This window comes from Amborella trichopoda, chromosome 8, assembly GCF_054954075.1.
Source record: "Amborella trichopoda isolate Santa Cruz 75 chromosome 8, AtrichopodaSantaCruz75HAP2 v2.0, whole genome shotgun sequence".
NCBI lineage: Eukaryota > Viridiplantae > Streptophyta > Magnoliopsida > Amborellales > Amborellaceae > Amborella > Amborella trichopoda.
Genome location: NC_142343.1, coordinates 12,506,297 through 12,526,026, shown reverse-complemented (window position 1 = coordinate 12,526,026; position 19,730 = coordinate 12,506,297). Strand labels below are relative to the sequence as shown.

Below are 19,730 nucleotides of genomic sequence, written 5' to 3'. Positions count from 1 at the left end.
TAAGGTTGCAACCTTACAGAAACCACACCCATAGATAATTATCTAGAATTCCCTTTTTACGAATTCCCATGTATATTTAATTAGTTTTCTATTTACAGGAAAAAAAATATATAACATTGCAACATTATATCATTGAAGTAAGGTGCACATAAAAAATCCTCTAGAAAAGAGTGTCTGACACTGGAGAACCCTCCAATTGATATCTCGAGAGGTATAGATATGAAGAAAAGAAGAAGTTAAAATTTGTGATAGTTTCTCGCTCTAAAATTTTAACAATTTGGTACTCTCTCTCTAAAATTTTAACATATTTTCTCTCTCTAAAAGTTTAACATTTGAGATAGTTTTTTTCTCTAAAAATTTTTACATAATTTCTCTCTTTAAAAAATTAGGTATTTTCTCTCTCTAAAATTTCATACCTAAATGAAATCATGAAAAAGTAGATCTTATTTCTATAATTTTGATTTTCCTTTTTTTAAGTATCCTAGTCATTAAACAATCCAAACAGTGCATTTTGACAATATCCAACACGTACCCAAACAGGCCCTAAATGTTAACTTTCAGGAGCCTTGAGACAAAGTCTACCAAAGTTTAGAGAGACACTACATAATATTTTAAAGAGAGAAACTATTTCAAAATTTTAGAGAGAGAAACTATCTCAAACTTGAAGTTTTAGATAGAGAAGGCATCTTAAAATTTAAGAGAGTAACTATATCAAATTTTAGAGCGAGAAAGTACATAAATTTTTTTTAAAAAAGAAACTATCACAAAATTTTTAGACAGATATTATCTCAAATTTTAGCTTTTAGAAAGAGAAAGTATCTTAACATTTGAAAGAAAAACTATATCATATTTTAGGGAGAGAAACTACTTAAAAATGTTTAGAGAGAGAAACTATTTCAAAATTATTGAGGAAAACTATCTCAAGTTTTAAGTTTTAGAGAGAGAGTATCTTAAAATTTTAAAAGAAAAACCATATTAACTTTTAGAGAGAGTAAATCACCTAACAATTTTAGGGAGAGAAATTATCTCAAAAATTTTAGATAGACAATTTCAATTTTTAAATTTTGGATAAAAAAGTATATTAAATTTTAGAGAGACAAACCATATCAAAGTTTAGAGAGAGAAATACTCAAAATTTTTATAGATATACCATCCCAATTTTTGAGTTTTAGAGAGAGAAAATATATAAAAATTTTAGAGAGAGAAATTATAGCAAGTTTTGTTACCAAACAATTGACATAAAAGTTATTGTAAGAAATCCATGAATTTTGTATAGTTTATCCAAACAAGAGATTTTAAGAATCCACGACAAAAAAATCATTTATATTGAAAATCCATAAATTTTCTTGGATTTTAAATATCTTCCACTTCCTTGTTTTGTAGGTAGTATATTTGTGACAGTAGTTATAAAGAATAAGACGAGATGGCCGAGTTGGTCTAAGGCGCCAGATTAAGGTTCTGGTCCGAAAGGGCGTGGGTTCAAATCCCACTCTCGTCATAATCCATTTTGGCAGCGTGCGATGAGTGAGTTTAAAATACCGCGTGATGAAATCACCGTCATTATCCATTTTCCCGGGCACCGGGATGGCCGCGTTAAAATATTTTCCTAAAGGAAAATAGCTTTCCCATCCTCTCGTCATCATCCATTTTTGCAGTCGATAATCATCATCCATTTTTGCAGTCCATACAAGAAACCGATGGGATGGCCGCGTTAAATATTTTACTGAAAGAAAATAGTTTCATACAAGAATTGTTATTTCTAGTTTTTAAGTTTTATTTATTTTTTCATATTCACGATCTCCATGCTTTTTTCATATTCATGATCTCTATGTTAGAGGTTACATGTTTTTAAAAATTAAGTTTTAAAGTCCATCTAAAAAATAGATATATTGAGAGGCTCGTATTTCTATGTATGCCGCATAGAAACATGGTCCTTTACTAAATTATGTCGGTAAGAAAAAAAAAATGGTGTAGTTTATATAGAGCCCTATGATTCCAAACAATCAAAGTAAAGCCCACCTTCAAATAGTGTCCAGAAATATGGTTTTAATGTTGAAAAAGTTTACGATAGCTTTAAAATATATTTTCATCTTTAATTATAAAATTGAAAGCTTTAAAAATAGTGTATATCGAACGAATCTATAAAAACATGAAAATCTTGAAAGTTGACCATTCAAAAATGCGTACAAAGATGGACTATTTTTAAAACTTGAAATCTATTTTTTTCTCATGTCCATTCATCTTGATGACGAGATAATCAATTTGAAGATATTTGAACATCAAAACGGCCTCTTTTAATGAAATTTTTGAGGTGGGCTCTAAATTGTTTGTTTAGAGCCCTACGTATAAAATTTTTCCAAGTAAAAATAGGGATCTGAAGCAGCTATGTTAGAGGACAAGGGATGACCTCGTTAAACACTTAACTTAATTTACTCGGCCCATACGAAACGAGTGAATAATGGCTTTCAATGGGAAAGGGAATTGGAACGGATTTGGGTCTAGGTTGGATCCTGTTAGGTCGGGTTAGGGTAGAGGCTAACCCATCCCAATCCGCATGTAAAAGTAATTTATTTATTTATGGGGAATAATTTCATGTCAATAGGTTATTGTGATACAAGGAAATTATACTTCTATAAAATTATATTTTTGGCATTTGTATGATCTCAAAGCTACATATACCATTTATTTATCCAAATAATAAAGGGAAAATAAGGTATATATTTGTTATATTTACGGTTATTACAAAAATAACTCAAAGTTTCCGTTATTACTTGTATATTTGTTTTTCAACTTCCTAACAATTTTTTTAAAGAAGATAGAAACTACCAAACAATCCGAATATTTATAGTATAAGTGCAACTTTTTATTAAAATAAGCCGTGGGTTATTGGATCCTGTTAGGTCGGGTTAGGGTAGAGGCTAACCCGTCCCGATCCGCATGTAAAAGTAATTTATTTATTTATGGGGAATAATTTCATATCAATAGGTTATTGTGATAAAAGGAAATTATACTTCTATAAAATTATATTTTTGACATTTGTATGATCTCAAAGCTACATATGCCATCTATTTATCCAAATAAATAAGGGAAAATAAGGTATATATTTGTTATATTTACGGTTATTACAGAAATAACTCAAAGTTTTCGTTATTACTTTTATATTTGTTTTTCAACTTCCTAACAATTTTTTTTAAAGAAGATAGAAACTACCGAACAATCCGAATATTTATACGATAAGTGCAACTTTTTATTACAATAAGCCATGGGTTATTGGATCCTGTTAGGTCGGGTTAGGGTAGAGGCTAAACCGATCCGATTCGCATGTAAAAGTCATTTATTTATTTATTTATTTATGGGGAATAATTTAATGTCAATAGGTTATTGTGATACAAGGAAATTATACTTCTATAAAATTATATTTTTGACATTTGTATGATCTCAAAGCTACATATACCATCTATTTATCCAAATAATAAAGGGAAAATAAGGTATATATTTGTTATATTTACGGTTATTACATAAATAACTCAAAGTTTCCCTTATTGCTCGTATATTTGTTTTTTAACTTCCTAACAACTTTTATATAGTATAAGCGCAACTTTATTATTTATCCAAATAATAAAGGGAAAATAAGGTATATATTTGTTATATTTACGGTTATTACAGAAATAACTCAAAGTTTCCCTTATTACAGAAATAACTCAAAGTTTCCCTTATTACTGGTATATTTGTTTTTCAACTTCCTAACAAGTTTTTTATAGTATAAGTGCAACTTTTTATTAAAATAAGCCGTGGGTTGGCATGTCAGTAAGTGTACGTCCTATGTAGCTTCGGATTCGAACCTTGACGAGGCCAAACTTTATGCAGTCATACTAACCAAAACGACCCAAGTATATCTAATATAGGTTTGAGGTATTAGAATAATTAAAGTAAAAAGAATTTTTTCGGAGTCATTAAAAAAAAAAAAAAAACAAACAAAGACCCAACACACCAACCCACAACAAATTTTTTTTTGGGTAAGTATCAAAAATTGAATTAAGCCGGGTTGAGGATTCAAACCCCAATCATCTCGCATAAAAGAACCCCTAGGCCGCCAATTCACAACTTACTAATAAGCAAGTGTGCTTATACTATAAATATTAGGATTTTCAAAAATTGAAAATTTTTAATTTTTGAAAAACCGAAAATAGGCAGTTACATTTTTTTTTAAAAAAAAATTGTTAGGAAGTTGGAAAAACAGATATACGAGTAATAACATAAACTTTGAGCTATTTTCATAATAACAATAAATATACCGGATATATACGTTACTTTGCCATTAATAAATCCCAACATTATCCTAAATATGAAAAGAAACATAAACTTTTAAAATTTAAAATAAAATTTTTTACTATTCTTTTATGCACCGTCTATATCTTATTCAGGGACAATACACTTTAGATAACATTTTTAGGATGGCCGTTTGTAAGTCAGCCAGCACTTGCTCAAGAGTCCGTTCACTCATCAAACAATTTTCCCTCTATTTTATTCCATGTATGCCAGAGGACTAAACCTCTCATCATGGATTCATCTTCTTTTATCTGATAAAAAAATTTGATGTTCTGATTACTTTGGTATTAATTAATTTATTTGTTTTAGCTACAATAGAATATAAGGAAAAATGTTTACATAAGGTGTCAACCTTATACTGTATGAATAAGGTACACCGAGAAAACCTAATAGAGAAGGTTGTCCCTATTATGGAAAAGCCTCAAATCGATCATCTCGACCACGAGATTCATAAACATAAAAAAAAGGTGATTTCTAGTCCTAAAAATAGTTCGTCTTCTGTCACATTATCTGGACCGTCCATTTTCAAAGTTTTCAAGTGTTTATAGATTTTTTTGTTTGTCACAATTTTTAAAACTTCAAATTTCATAATTGGGGGTAACAATAAATTTTCTTAACCAGGCTTTTGCAGCACCAAAACTGCATTTTCAGTATAATTTTGAGGTGCATCTTACCTTGGTTGACACCTTGACTCCTTGTACAAACCTCACCCATAATGTAATGGTCAATTTTGTTTTGAATATTGTTTTATAATAAATTATTCTACATTACTCTGAATCATTAATGTCGATTGGAAATGCGGGGTCCCCAGCTACTTCTTATTGGAATAGGGCGAGTCACCCGATGCTCACTTTTCACATGAACAAGTAGTAAAAAAAATTTATTTTTCAATGTTTTTGGCTTTTTTCTACCAATAATCCATCTCTCCTATTTTGATTTGGTAACAAGTTAATCTCTCTTAGCTCTAAAAATCATTCTTTGGATCAAAAGTTATATTTGGATAAAAAATTTCCATAAAAATGTAATTATATTTGAGTCCTATAACCCCATCTTCCTTTCTTGCAATCTCTCTCCCATTTATCAGTCACCAAATTCCTTCAAATTTGTTCCAAACATATAGAAAAGCCTTAAAAAATATTTTAATCAAAACAAAAAGTTTCTAAGATGAAATTTTGGTTTTTTTTTTTGTCCATGTCATTTTCTCCAGCATTTTCTTCCCAAATTGTTTATATTTTACAGCTTTGATTTTGGATATTTGATTATACTTTTTCTTTTTTATTTTTCTATAACTCTATTTCATCTATTTTTTGTTTCTTTTTTATTTAAGGATGAAGTTTCTATAACGCCTAGGCTTTATGAAAACAATTTAAAACCTCACTTAAAATCCTCATCTAGAAAGCACTTTCAGCATTGGAAGTCTCCATGACGGCTCTACTTAATTTCCAATATCGATAATGAAATTTGAAAATAAAAAAACAATACAAATCTTGAGAATCTATAAACACTTATTTTTAAGGCGAAATGGACTAATTTATTTTCACAACCATAATGTTCAAGCTGAGATGATAGGCGTGAAGATTTTTCAATGCTTGAATCGCATTTTTCGAAACTCGATGGTTTGAGTTTTTAAACATCGTTTTCTTTTTTTTTTCGGCAATTCAGCGATAAGAATCGAACTTGAGATTTAATGGCGCTAATGTCAACTGCTAAACAATAAAGCCTAAGCCCGATTCATATATTGGTGTAGATTAATTTAAAGAAGAAGTATATAACAAGAAAATATACCTTCGTAAGAGGTAATGTAACTTTGCTATGTTGATTTTAGGTGATTACAGCCTTGATCTTATAAGATACAATCCCAAATATATATATATTTTTCACTAAATTGATTGGGTTACACGTTATTTAGTTTGGGGCTATAAACTAGTACGCACACTTTTTTTTCTTTAGGATAATTCAATGGGGGAAGACAAGTCTTTACTTGTAGAAAAGGAGTTAACTTTTTTTCCGAAGTGTTAGTGAGGTGGTGATTATTTAGGGATCTCGAGAAACTTTTAGCTTGCGGAATCAGAAATCCCAAACACCGAAATCTCACCTAAGATCGTGTACATGATTGACTAAATGCGAAGTAGATGAATACAACTATAAATCGAGAGCGATAAATAAAACAAACATAAAAAACACACCACAACAACATACGATTTACATGGTTCACCCCATAGAGCTACTACATCTACAACCAATGAAGATTACAATTTTCGGTTACAAAAAATAATACTTATTTCTAAATATCTGTAAAAGACCATCACAGATCTTCCCTTTTAAACCCGCTCTCCCGACCCAGTAACACCGTCGATCAACCTCTTTCCCACCGCAATACCGTTATCAGAAAGATAACTTCGAGAGCAACATAGATATTTTCTCTCTTTAAAAGTAGAAGTTAACCAACCCAAAACTCATGGGAATACCGCCTCTCTCTCGGAGGCCATGTTTCTCTCTCTTGGAGAATCATCTCCATGTTGGAAATCCATTCCCATAACCCCCAAATGGGTGACTCTCAAAGAAAAGGTATTATGTCCTCATTTACTCTCTTATAAAAATGTCACTTTCTTGCTTCCAAAAAGTCAATTTTCTATTTCTCATAATACCATAATCTTTAGAAGAAAATATGGGTATAGTGATTTAGCTCTCACCAAACCCAACCGATTAAAGTATGGAGGTGTTCCTAGCACGACCCAAATCCCTTTTCTAAAGGTTAAAGTCAGTAGTAATTTAGGCGTTTATCATTTGGTGAAAATGGAATAAGAGATTTCATTGTGGACTCGACAATATTACCGCCAATTCCATTATGCACTCATCATATGTGATCTCGGTATGCACACATCATATGCGAAGAAAGGATATTCTCCATTTATGTTGCTTAAATATGAAATTAATGATGATTTGAGATGTGGACTGTTGATCCCCGTACTTGTTGCATTGTAGGAGCCCTTCCCTTGTGGGAGGATTCAGCAAAAACTACTTGTAGATGAGGTGGCATGTATTGTCCCTTTGGTCTTAGAGTTTTCATTTTTGAAAGGAAAAGTGTTTCACGAGTAAGCAGGTGTTCATGTTTTAAAGAAAAAATATTCGTTAAAGAAGGACGTTGCGTAAAACGCATGGGTCAAATCAAATACGGACGGTGTCAAAAACATCCCTAAAAAAAAGGTAGATTTTAAAGTTCAAACTTTTTATCTATTTTTTATCAACTTGGCCTAAATGATGAATCTGTAAAATTTTGGATAAAAAATCCGTCTTGTAGGTGAGGTTTAGAGGTGGCCGCATGTATACATATGAGTCATCTGGCTCATAGAAACCCATCCTTTTCTAAATCGAAAATAATCAAAGTTTGTTATTTGTGGGAGGCAAAGATGAGCTACACTCTCACTCTCCTAAAACCCAAGGAGCTTGAATTATTATATCAACCCTTGGCTTTGTTTATCTACGACCTTTAGAATTGTTTGAGAAGTCTATGAAGAACTCCCTTTTGATCAAAATTTAAAGGTCTTTTGGTTATTTTATTTCTTTCAAATTATTTTTTAGTATTTTTTTTACAAGTGGGTGATGGTGAGAAGTATGGACACCAAATTTGACTTAATCTAATGTATAAAAAATAAATTAAAATAAAATATGAGTTGAAAAATAAATTAAAAGGGACTATTTCAATTCGGATATTAAAATGAGATTTGCTCATAAATTTCAATGGTTTTCTTGTTTAGTAATAGCAAATGCCATTTGAGTCATGCCCGCACATTCGTAAATGCCTTAACGGTATATATTCTCTTTTGATCAGTTCTATGAAAGAAGGAAAAAGTAACTAACAAATTCACTTTCAAGAAGAAGAGTAACAAAGAAACTCTTATTTATTAAATTGTAAAAATTTCAAAAATTCACATTATTGCAGGCATATGCTAGCAATCAGCAGAGAAAGAAACCAAGGAACTGGCTTAACCCTCCGTTCTAGCTACAAAAAACCCAGAAATAGAAACATAAAAAGAACAAAAAGGCATAAGTTAAAATTGGGAACAGCTGAATCGGAGACATTGCTGATGGGATCTAACAGCTCGAAAGATCGGACAGTGCAAATCGGATCTAACAGCTCGGAAGATCCGAAGGAGGCGGAGGAAGCTTTTGGCTTGGGAGCTTCCCATCAAGGACCAACCAAGCCATCTTGAGGCCCCAGCTTGTATGCACCTCGAGGTGGCAATGCATGAACCACACACCTATAGCATCATCATCAACACATATTAGCAAACCTAGCTTTGAGCCCACTGAATCATAACACAGCAACCATGCAGAGTACATAACCCATGTTACAATTAAGTGTGGACATTGATGATGAACTTTCACCAGCAACTTTGGCTAGTTTCCACCGAAAACTACTGAGAAGGGATGGTGATGGTTGGACTGTGTAATATATTCTATGTCCAGGATGCTTGTGGCATTCATTACAAACTTTTCAAAATTAAGTTTGTAATTTGTGAAATTTTCTTATGCTATGAAAATCTATGCCAACTTATGAAGTTTTGGAACCATCAAACATGTTACAGTGGAAACTCACGCTTTCACATGCCTACCATTTTCTGATTAACAAGGAGGTCCTCACCATCCAATGTAAAGAATCTTAATCACAACTCCCTACATTGTATGGGGGGGATTGCCTCGCCCATAGATCGAACGATATGCTGAGTATCTACCACTATAACTCAGATTGCTTCTTTCATATGATCAGTGTCTAGGACATTTTTTTCACGGTAATGCAAATTTGTCTAAATGTAGGTTTCAATTTTTTTGTCGAATAATTCCTATGATAGTTGGGAGAATGGAGCTCAAAGGACACACACCCACACACACACACATGCACACACACGCACATACAGATCCATAATATTACCAGGGTTATCAACAAGGAACCGCAATGCCACCCAACCACCACTCGGTACCCCAACGGTGTTCCTCTCCACCGGATCTACCAAGTTGAATTTGGCAGGATCCTTGGAGGGATTGTAGTTCCCGAATCCTTGCCCCACCACAAAGAAATTAAACCCATGCAAATGCAAGGGGTGGCTCTCTGCTCCTAGGATACCAGTATCTTGTAGCACTACCTCAACGCTCGTATTGAACTTTAGTACCTCTACCTTGGTACCAAAACGGACTAATGTGTTATTAGGGGGCGATCCGGTGTAGTTAAAGGGTATGGGCGGGTTATCAGGAAAATCTGTTATATAAATTCCTACAGATTGGCCAAAGAAGTAAGATTGGAGCAGTGCAGGGGTAGGGAGCACAAAGGACACATTGTTCACTGAGGCTGCAAACTTAGTCCCATTAGGCCCTTGACATGTTTGATTTTTGGGGCAGGGACTAGTCCCAAGTCCCACTGTGAAAAGGAACCGTTTGTCCACCCGTTGGGGAACGTTTGCAGGAAATTGGTTTGTGGCAAGACTACGGAGCCTCCTACTGAAATTGGTGGCAAATGCAGTGTCATTTAAGGGAGGAAGGGTGGGGAGGAGGAGGGGGAGCTTGGGGCTCGATGCAGAGGAGTTAATGAAAGAGGGAATATTGTAGTGGAGGAGTCCTACAGTGGTGGAGTTGTCAAATGTGCCTAGGCCTGTTACATAAGGACGAGCAGCCATGATGAAGGTGGTGCCAAGAGGCTGGGACTTTGCAGTGAGGAGGACATTGGTGGTTTGGCCTGGAGTGATGAGGACAACTTCAGTAGCAAAGGGCTTGACATAAATAGCATCTGTCTCCACAACTGTGAGCGAGTGGTTGGCAATTGAGAAGAAGAGCTCGTCGTTGAGTGCAGCATTGATGAGCCGGAGGAGGTATGTCTTCCCGGGCTCCACTTCCAGCCTAAATGTGTCTGTAAAAAGAAGGTTGCAATTTTTGGTCAGTGAGAAGAATATCATGAATGCATGAATGTTGCGGTGCAGTACCAAATTTTCATAAAATTGCTATTTCTAAATTATGGTATATTATAGATACCTCCCAAAATCAACTTTCTACCCATCCTACCTGTCAAATAGTTTTTGTATTATATCCTAAATCCCAATAGCTAGAGCTTTACTATCACTTATAGCATCTAGCGGTATGCTTCTCAAAAGCCACAAAATCCCTTGATTTATGTTTTCATTACCTTTAGCTGAGCAGTTGTAAAGGGGTCCTGGATGCCCATTAATGGTGTAGGCATCAGACACATTCGGCCCACCACCCATCTGCAAGGCCTGGCTGATGACTGCCTCTGGATCCACATTCCACCATTCTCCAAAGATGATGGGAACCTCCCCATGGGGCTTAGGGAAGGGGTATGGGATGCCTAGCTTGGGCAGTATAACAATGGGACCATACAATGTGGACCTTAGCCACGATATATGTGCATGCCAAAATAATGTCCCTCTCTGACCGATAATTGTGAAGTTGTAGACATAGCTCTGGCCTGTTTGTATGGGACATTGGGTTACATATGCAGGCCCGTCCGCCCATCCGCTCTGCAACTGTCTCACCCCATGCCTGTACAAATGTGCCATCACACAACCATATTCTCAGTAAGTGTTTGATGAAATTGATCGTTTTCATGTCAAGTTTTCTATTAACAGAACCTGTTTATACGACTATTCACCTATGCATGTGATTGTTACAATGGATGATTTTACTTGAAAAATGGGTGCTAAAACTGGCCCCAGAGGATTAAATCTTGTTTTCATTAAAATGCGTTATTTAGATGAGCAGGCAGTGTCCCATGACTCATAAAATATTTTTCTTTTTATAAATTATCCTTTGCTTGAGGATTATAGTCGCAACATAACGACCTATGTTTTATGTGTCACATTTCTAATTTCCAAATAACCAATGTTAAATTATAAATTATGAAAGAATTGCATCTAATAGCAAAAGATGATTGCAACCTCAAACCAAAAATCAATGGCGTTATGTACTTTCACCAGACACTAGAGAATGAAGTTTTATGAAAGGGAAGCGATATTGTACTCATTTGCGCAAAAGATGATGAATAGGAGAGTCAATATTAAGGGGAAATAAATATTGCTATTACTATGAGGAAAAGTTATTCATGAGTCAGCTGGTGCAAGAGCCGGCTCACTAACCAATGCCCATCTCTAAGATGGATGTTGTAAAACACTAATGGGGCTAAAATGAACTTAGATTGTGAAGAAATTTTACTAAAAAAATTACATTTTAAATATTTTAAATTTTATTTTATTTTCATATTCATGATCATCCCTAAAATTTTGGATAAAAAATCCATATTTAAGATAGGTTTAAGTTGGGCTCCCATATGTATACTATAAGTTGGTTGACTCCTAGGAAACTCATCCTTAATTTAAGGACACGGTTTCTATGAGTCCATGTCAAAATGAGTCAACTCTTAAAAACTTTATTTTTGAGATGGATTTTTGGACATATTTTTAAGGACATGTAATATCGAACTTGGAGATCATGAATATAAATAAATAAATAAATTTTAAGGGATGAAAGAAATGATTTTATGAAGAAATTATTTAGATCTTTAGTTTCAATTGTTTTTAGATGGAAGGCCTATTTGCATCCATTTTAAAATGGATGCTTTATATCTTGGGACAGCATATTGTAGAAATGCGGTTCAGCCCGCATGAAACAATTTTCCTTAATATAATGATAATGTGTTTTACCACCTTCTAATCAATAAATTGGACAAGTAAGACTAATTTAAGTCATTTTTACCAGTGAATAGTAATGTTGTTGGGGACGTGATTGATGACTTTAATGAGGAGTCGGTCACCCTCTCGAGCCACGATCCTCGGGCCAGGTACCTGCCCATTCACCGTTACCACTTGCTTCGTGTGACACAACCGAGTCACATTCTCAAGCCGGATCTGCACCCACCAACACACATCTCATGAATTTAACACAGAGACAGATAGATAGAGAAGCATTAGATTAAACTTGTAATGCATGGCTCTAGAGAGGGAGAGAATACGTTGAACTTGTAATGCCTGGTTATGCCTGCATGCTTGGACTCTGAGAGCTCAGACTTCAAAAGAATTGTGGAGAGAAGCAAAGCCATGGCAAAAGCTCTAAGGCAAGAAGCCATTGCTCCTCTAACAGTGAACGTCTTGAGCTCTAGCTGTTGAGAAACCCAAGTTTTGAGGGCTTTTATAGCGCCAGAGGGGTTGGCCATATATGCTATCCTTTCTATTTTGAGTATTCTTGTGTTCTTGTTTTTGGCTGTTAGGTACTGAAATGATTTTATTAGAATTGGTAGGAGCGGGAGAAAGAAGTTGTTTAGGGTTAGTGTGGGGTGCACCTGTGTTGGTCGAGCTGAACTTTAGAGTGTCAACAAAGAAAATCCTTCTTATTTTTTATATGATTTTTCTCTTTACTTTGTGTGGAAAGATTGCACCCAAGTTTCTTCATGGAGAAAAGGCTTGTTGATCAATACCAAAATCTCCCTCTCTCTCTAAACCAGGAAATAATAACTCATTTCTCTTACTTTGGCGAGCTAGGAGCGTCTAATTTTTGAAGAGTTAGATCTAAGTTTTATAACTTAAAATTAAATATTTTTTTTCCTTTAAAAACAATTATCTAGCGATTACTATATGTTTCTCAAAATTTTAGACTAACAAAACTTCTCCTTAAGTAGTGTTTTGGGCGAGGGAGGAGAAGCGCAGTGTCCTTCTAAAGGAGCATAGTACATGCTCAGCCCTTTAATGAAAACATTTTGAAATAAACTTTTTATGAAATAAAAAAACTTATGTCTCAAAATTAAATAAAGCCCATCTAATTTTAGAAGTGCTAAATCTAAATGTCAAAAAACTTAAAATTCAATTTTTTTTAAAAAAATAATTATCTAGTAATTAGAGTTTGTTTTTCAAATTTTTGGGCTAAAAATATTATCCTAATAGGTGTTTTGAGGGAAGGAATAGATGTAGAATATCCTCCCTAGCTAGCGAGGATAGAATATGCGGTTCCCTGTAGTGTAAGATTTCTTCGTCCCTAGGAGGACACCACACATTTCCTCCTCCACGTAAAACACATGCTTTTAGATCTCAAATTTTAGGGATGTAATCCTTACAACCCAAGAATAATCTCGTCAAATAAAAATTTTGAAATAAATTCTCGATGCAGTAGAAAAAACCTTATGACTCAAGATTGAACAGAGGCCGTCAAAGTATTATTTTGAAGAGAGGCCGTCAAGATTTGAAAGGCTAGATCAAAGTATCTCAAAAATTAAAATTAAAATTATTATTTTTTAACATAATCATCTAGTGCTTGCTATGTATTTTCCAAAATATTAAACTAAAATAATTCTCGTAAGTAGGTGTTTTGAACTAGGTAGGAGATGTGCAGTATCCTCCCTAGGGATCAAAGCATACATGCTCTATTCCTTTACGTTGTGAAATTAATTTTCGTTGGCAATGTGGGTTGGTGTAAACTCTCTTCGGAACTCAACACAACATATATATATATATATATATATATATATATATATAAATAAATAAAGGGAAAAATACTATGCAACACTTATAGGTGAAAATGAACCGTGATTTTACTTATCCCCCATCACCGTCCAAAGTTCGTCACGCGGTAACAATTGTCTGGTAGTATTTCATTTTTCAGTTTTTTTCTATAAATCGGAATGATTTGAAATTTAGAACGTGTATTCATAAAAAATAAAGGAATCTACCAAAAATATCAAAAAAATATTTTTCATGAAAAACATTGATCAAAATACTCCCAAAAAGATTCAGGGGTATTTTGATCAATTTTGTTTTTTACGGATAATTATTTTTATATTTTTACTAGATGCGCCTCAGTAAGATGTACATACCCTCCAAATTTCAGGTCATTCCATTTGTAAAAAAAAATGAAAAATAAAACACTACCGGACAATTGTAACCGCGCAATGAAATTTAGACGGTGATGTGGGTAGGCGAAATTACTATTCATTTTTTCCTACCCTCATCACCGTCCAAATTTCATCGCATGGTCATGGTTGTATAGTAGTGCTTTATTTTCCATTTTTTTTCTACAAATCGGAATGACCTAAAATTTGGAGCGTGTGTACATCTTAGTGAGGGGCACCTAATAAAAATATAAAAAAATATTTCGCTAAAAAAATGATCAAAATACTTCCGAAAATTTTCGGGAGTATTTTGATCAATGCTTTTCATGAAAAATATTTTTTTGATAGATTCGCCTATTTTTGATGAACACACACTACGAATTTCAGGTCATGTTGATTTGTAGAAAACAAATGAAAATAAAACAGTACTGGACAATCGTGACCGTGTAATGAACTTTTAGACGATGATGACGATAATCGAAATCACTGGTCATTTTCATCTCTAAGTATTTTGTAATATATATATATATATATATATATATAAGAGACTCCCGACCCACCCCCATATCCAATCCCATTCAACATCACATATTCATTATTTCGTTACATTTCATAAAAATCCCATTGAGAAACATTGTTTTTGTTTTATATTTTTTGGTGGGTATATTGAGTAGTAGGCCAAGTTGTTGGTCTTTCATGGTAGCCTAACATTCTAGTCTACAATGTATGTACCCACCCATTCTTTTCTTCTACTTTCAGATAGGACCCATGACCTTTAACTTGCCATAAAAGGAATAATACGGAGTAAAAAAATAATGGGAATAATAGTATCCTTAAGAGATGAACTTCCCACAAAGGAAACAAATCATGCTTTGATTCATGGTGAAGTTTACTTTCTTAAGTGTTTAAGTGTGATTTTGATTCCCTAATAGGGATTGTACGCTCAACCAAATTTTGGGTATAAAGCCAAAAAAAAAATAAAAATATTGATAATGCATTTCTCATATTTCTTCTAGACATAGCCAAACAGTAAAAATGTATTTTTCAGGTTGCATCTAATACTATCCAAATAGTGACAATCCATTTGCAGGCAATGTATTATGCAGTAATGTATTACCCCAGTAATATATTTCACTGACAATATATTTCTAGGTATCCAAACGGCCCCTAAATAGAAATATCAACTCATGGAGTCTCTCTCTCAAGTCTGATTTTGATTTTAATGCCCTATATAGAAGAAAAAAATTTATATAAGGTGTCAATTTACACTATACGAGTAAAGTGTACCTAAAAAATCTACTAGTGAAGGTTAAAAATCTACTAGTGAAGGTCATTCTTATGCTGAAAAACTCTCAAATCAATCATCTCGACCTCGAGATTCATAGACATAGAAAAAGAGGATTTCTAGCCCTAAAAATAGTTTCATTATCTGAACCGTCAATGTTCAAGACTTTCAAGTGTTTATAGATATACTTGATCGTAACCATTCCTGACACTTTGAACTTCATAATTGGGAGCAACAATAGATTTCCCATATAATCACAAGGATTTACGGCACCAAAACTGCATTTTCAATATAGTTTGAGGTGGACCTTACTCAATAGTATAAGGTTGACACCTTATACAAATCTCACCCTCTATAGAAAGATCAACTTATTTTCTCTCTTTCTCTCTCTTTGAGGTCCAGCACAAATATCAACTCGTTGAGACTCAGTGTTTGTGAGTGGTTGCTGTTTGTTGACTGCTCTTTTTAGTATGAGCGTGCGTGTAAACAACCTAAAAAATTAAGTTACAAGCTTACAATAAAGTGGACAACATTGTCAACTCGGCATAATCTAAATCCCTTCTTGATTTGGTAAGTTCCCACAACTCCCTACTTGATGCGGGAAGCTCCCTACAATAATAAATTCAACACCTAAACAAAATGCTCGAGAACAATAATATGTATAATAGATTTGAAAAAAACTATAAAAACGAGTAAAATGAAAAAATGCTAAACAACAACACAAACAAAAATAGAAAGTATACACCAATTTATATAGTTCACTTAAAATGGGGTATGGATGTCCCAATATGCAATAAGATGAGAGAGAGTAGATTTAGGTGGGCTCACCATGTGTGGCGTTGACCCAGACAGCACTTGTTAGGACGTGTCAGTTAGTTTGAGTGGAAGAATTGAAAAGAGCAATGAGTAGGCCCAAAAGAACGTGGTTGGAAGTAGTCCGAAAAGATATAGGGACTTATGACCTCGCTGAGAGTATGAGATTAAATAGCGCAGAATGGCAGATCAAGATTCAAGTTGGCGACCCCAATTAATTGGGAAGAGGCTATGATGATAATGACCTAAAATAAGTTATATCTACAAGAAATTGGTAAGGTTGGATTCACTCTCAATGAAAAAAATTAAAATGCTTTGAAGTTTTATAGAGATACCTCACAAAGGCAAAGAAAACTCAAATTGATTTTTATTACCATAATATCACCATTAATCGACTCCTTTTTTTATCACTATTGTCCAACACAATCACTGCAAAGAAATACCAATGAAACATGGCCCAATATAAGGGCACAACCATACTAAAGGTTTTGCAAAACCTCCGATTTCTATTTCTCGAAAACTCCTCTAGACTCTCTTATGTTATTACTCTCTACAATGCACCTTTATGAGCCTCCATAAAAGGTCATTTTTATATGACAAAAATACCCTTAATAAAAAAAGAAGTACCAAATAAGTGTGATTTTGTGCATCATGACCCAATAGACAAAATGTTCACAACTCACAAAAACCATGAATGCTGAAAAGGATAGGATAAATATGATACAATAAAATTTTGCATGGTAGTTAATTGTGTTACATGAGAAGGAGTTCAATCTTATACACCAATCGTATTGTTCTCAATATGAATATACACATACTTCTCACCGACAACGTCCCCACTTCTCTAGTTTGCTTTGTGTTCTAGATACTTATTACCACAATTGCTCATGGAAGAGATTTAGTCATATATATGTTTCATTTGCATTTCTTTTGAATTTGAATTACTGGAAAAATGTATGAATCTCCCTGCCTTGAATTCTCTACATATAGATCCCCCCTGATATTTCTTTATTCACACTGTAAATCTTGCTATTATTTTATTTATATTGACCCGAGATTAATATTTTATGTCATTTTAGACAAAAATGTCCCTCTAGTCAACTCCAAAATTTTTTTAACCCGGTTCAACCTTGGGATAAGTTCATAGAGCCGAGCTGTGCTCAGCCCTCCAAGATCAAACAGGCTTCAAACTTAAAATTTTTGTGTGTTTGATTGAGGGGCCTTTTCATCCAAAATGACCTAGAAAACTCAACCAGGGGGTCAATGCAAAGGAAAACAACTACAAGGTTGACGTTGTGGATAAAACAGCATTTCAGGGGCCCATATGTACGAAGTTCGGTGAAGGGGTTTTATATAATATTCCCTTCAATTATTGAATTAAAATGAACATGACCTATGCTTTTGTGGTATTAAACTTCTACTAAAAATTTTGCAGGATTAGCCACTAAAGTGTCCCTATTTTTGTAGTTTTTGCCAAAAGATTTTATGCTCGCCCGAGAGTATGCTACATTTCTACACCCTTGGATAAAACCCAATTCAGGAATAATTTTAGGATTCTAAATTTTGGGGTTACAACCTTTCAACCCATAGGTTAAACTTTATTTTTCGAAAAAAAAAAAAAAAGGGTCCATATAACACTCTCTATGCACTTGATAAAATAATTGCTCATGATTAAACGAAGACCATCTAATGTTGTGAACATGAGATCTAAGTGTTAGAAAGGTTAGAATTCAGATTTTCTCTTTTGAGAATAATTATCTAATGATTCTCATAATTTTTAGAAATTAAAAATCCTCCCAAGCACATATCTGCCCGAGGGAGTACATGTACAATATGTTCTACCGAGAGCTTTGTATACATTTATCTAACATTAGAACCACTTGCGGTGTTGTGATGCTGCCATTGACATCATAATCAAGGTTCAGTATCGTTATCCTACCGATCTGAATAATTCAGAACCTTGACATTCTATAGAGGAGTTGTTTGTGAGTACATAAATTTTTGTTATCAAATGCTACGTTTGTATGAAATACATTATGATAAAATACGAAGTTTTGTAGATGATACAATGATTTGAAAAGAGTAAAAACTTTCAAAAGCAGTTGGTTATGATATTTTTTTGGATGAAGAACACCGGATCTAAGATTGGAATCTCTAAGAATCAAGCATTATATAATCCCCTAAGTTCTAAAAATGTGTTACCCCCAAACAAAATAAATTAGGGTCAGCCATTCAAGATTTTTAACAAAGGAAAGAGATTATATAAGGTTGCAAACTTAAAATATAGAATTAAAGATGCACCTCAAAAATCCATCATAAAAGGTTGTTTGGATGATGGAAAACCCTCTAATTATTTATATCAATATCAAGATGTATGAATATGAAAAGAAAAAAAGACTTCAAGTCTACCAAATAGTGTATCTTGCAACACATTATCTGAACAATCAATTTTCAAGATTTTTATGTGTTTATAGATCTGCTTGATTTGAACCATTTTTACGGTTGAAAATTTTATGATTAGATATGAAAATAAATTATCAAACCAACCTAAGAAGTTTTTATATCAAAACTATATTTATGATAAAATTTAGTGGGGCAGCTTAATTGGATCATTTAAGGTTGTAACCTTATACAAATCACACCCTTTAACAAAAGGCAAGGCCCTTTAGCCCTCTTTCATCTTTTCATCTGACTCTCTTTATTCACTTTTGCAACCTAACACAAACCACACACTTTAACAAAAGGCAAGGCCCTTTAGCCACACTTTAACAAAAGGCAAGGCCCTTTAGCCCTCTTTCATCTTTTCATCTCTCTCTCTCTTTGCTCTTTGTTTCTCCATTCAGAAATGTTGTCTTAGGTCCCCCAAAGCTAAGTTTAAGGGGTCTCTCATAAATACTCCTTTACTATGGAACAAGTGTGGAATAAGTATTGTGTGAAGCGTAGATTACTCGACATGGTGTGAACCTTAATCCACTTATCCACTATTAAAAACAGTAAAGAACTCAAACCTCCAATCTGATACAGCTCAGAGAAGCTCGTGCAGAACATAACGTCGTGCTAATTGACTTTTATGAATATCTCAAATTAAACATTGGAAGAAAAAATCGTATGGAGGTTTGAACTTGGATGAAGATGTCTAGATGATGGTTCCATCATGAAAAAAAAAAGTGAGTGAGAGGCCCTTCTTGATCTCAAGGAATGTGAGAGAAGTGAAAAAGGAGTGAATCTCATTCTCTCAGAAAATGGAGGTTCAGTGATGCCTTACAAGATGTCTTATGAAAAACCTTTAGCCTTCATGGAGGTGGGTTTTTTCTCATGGCATACAAGGAGCTACAAAAGCATTTACCCATTGATAGGCAATCATCCAGAGGCCAACCAACAAGTGGGTAGTGTGGGTATCCAAAATATCTCGAAAAATGTCTT

The 19,730-nt window shown here is 33.9% G+C and overlaps 1 protein-coding gene and 1 non-coding gene across 2 annotated transcripts; one reads left to right on the top strand and one right to left on the bottom strand.

The window, feature by feature from the left end:
• The first annotated feature begins 1,417 nt into the window (after positions 1-1,417).
• Positions 1,418-1,498, top strand: TRNAL-AAG (transfer RNA leucine (anticodon AAG)). The gene has a single exon. It is a non-coding gene; the product is annotated as a tRNA-Leu (tRNA).
• A 6,715-nt stretch (positions 1,499-8,213) lies between these two features.
• On the bottom strand, positions 8,214-12,484 carry LOC18435967 (laccase-17). Its single transcript, XM_006845999.4, has 5 exons — positions 12,344-12,484; positions 12,088-12,239; positions 10,505-10,878; positions 9,263-10,231; positions 8,214-8,591 (listed from the first exon to the last, which is right to left on the bottom strand). The coding sequence occupies exons 1-5, from the start codon at positions 12,455-12,457 to the stop codon at positions 8,461-8,463; spliced, it is 1,740 nt and encodes a 579-aa protein (XP_006846062.4). The 5' UTR covers positions 12,458-12,484; the 3' UTR covers positions 8,214-8,460.
• Positions 12,485-19,730: the final 7,246 nt, after the last annotated feature.

What these genes read in the sequence shown, in the direction of transcription:
- LOC18435967 (XM_006845999.4), bottom strand. Translation starts at nt 12,457, where the DNA reads ATGGCTTCTTGCCTTAGAGCTTTTGCCATGGCTTTGCTTCTCTCCACA. An exon ending in AACAACATTACTATTCACTG is followed by an intron (nt 10,879 to 12,087) that starts GTAAAAATGACT and finishes ACATTTGTACAG; the next exon opens with GCATGGGGTGAGACAGTTGC. An exon ending in TTACAACTGCTCAGCTAAAG is followed by an intron (nt 10,232 to 10,504) that starts GTAATGAAAACA and finishes TTCTTTTTACAG; the next exon opens with ACACATTTAGGCTGGAAGTG.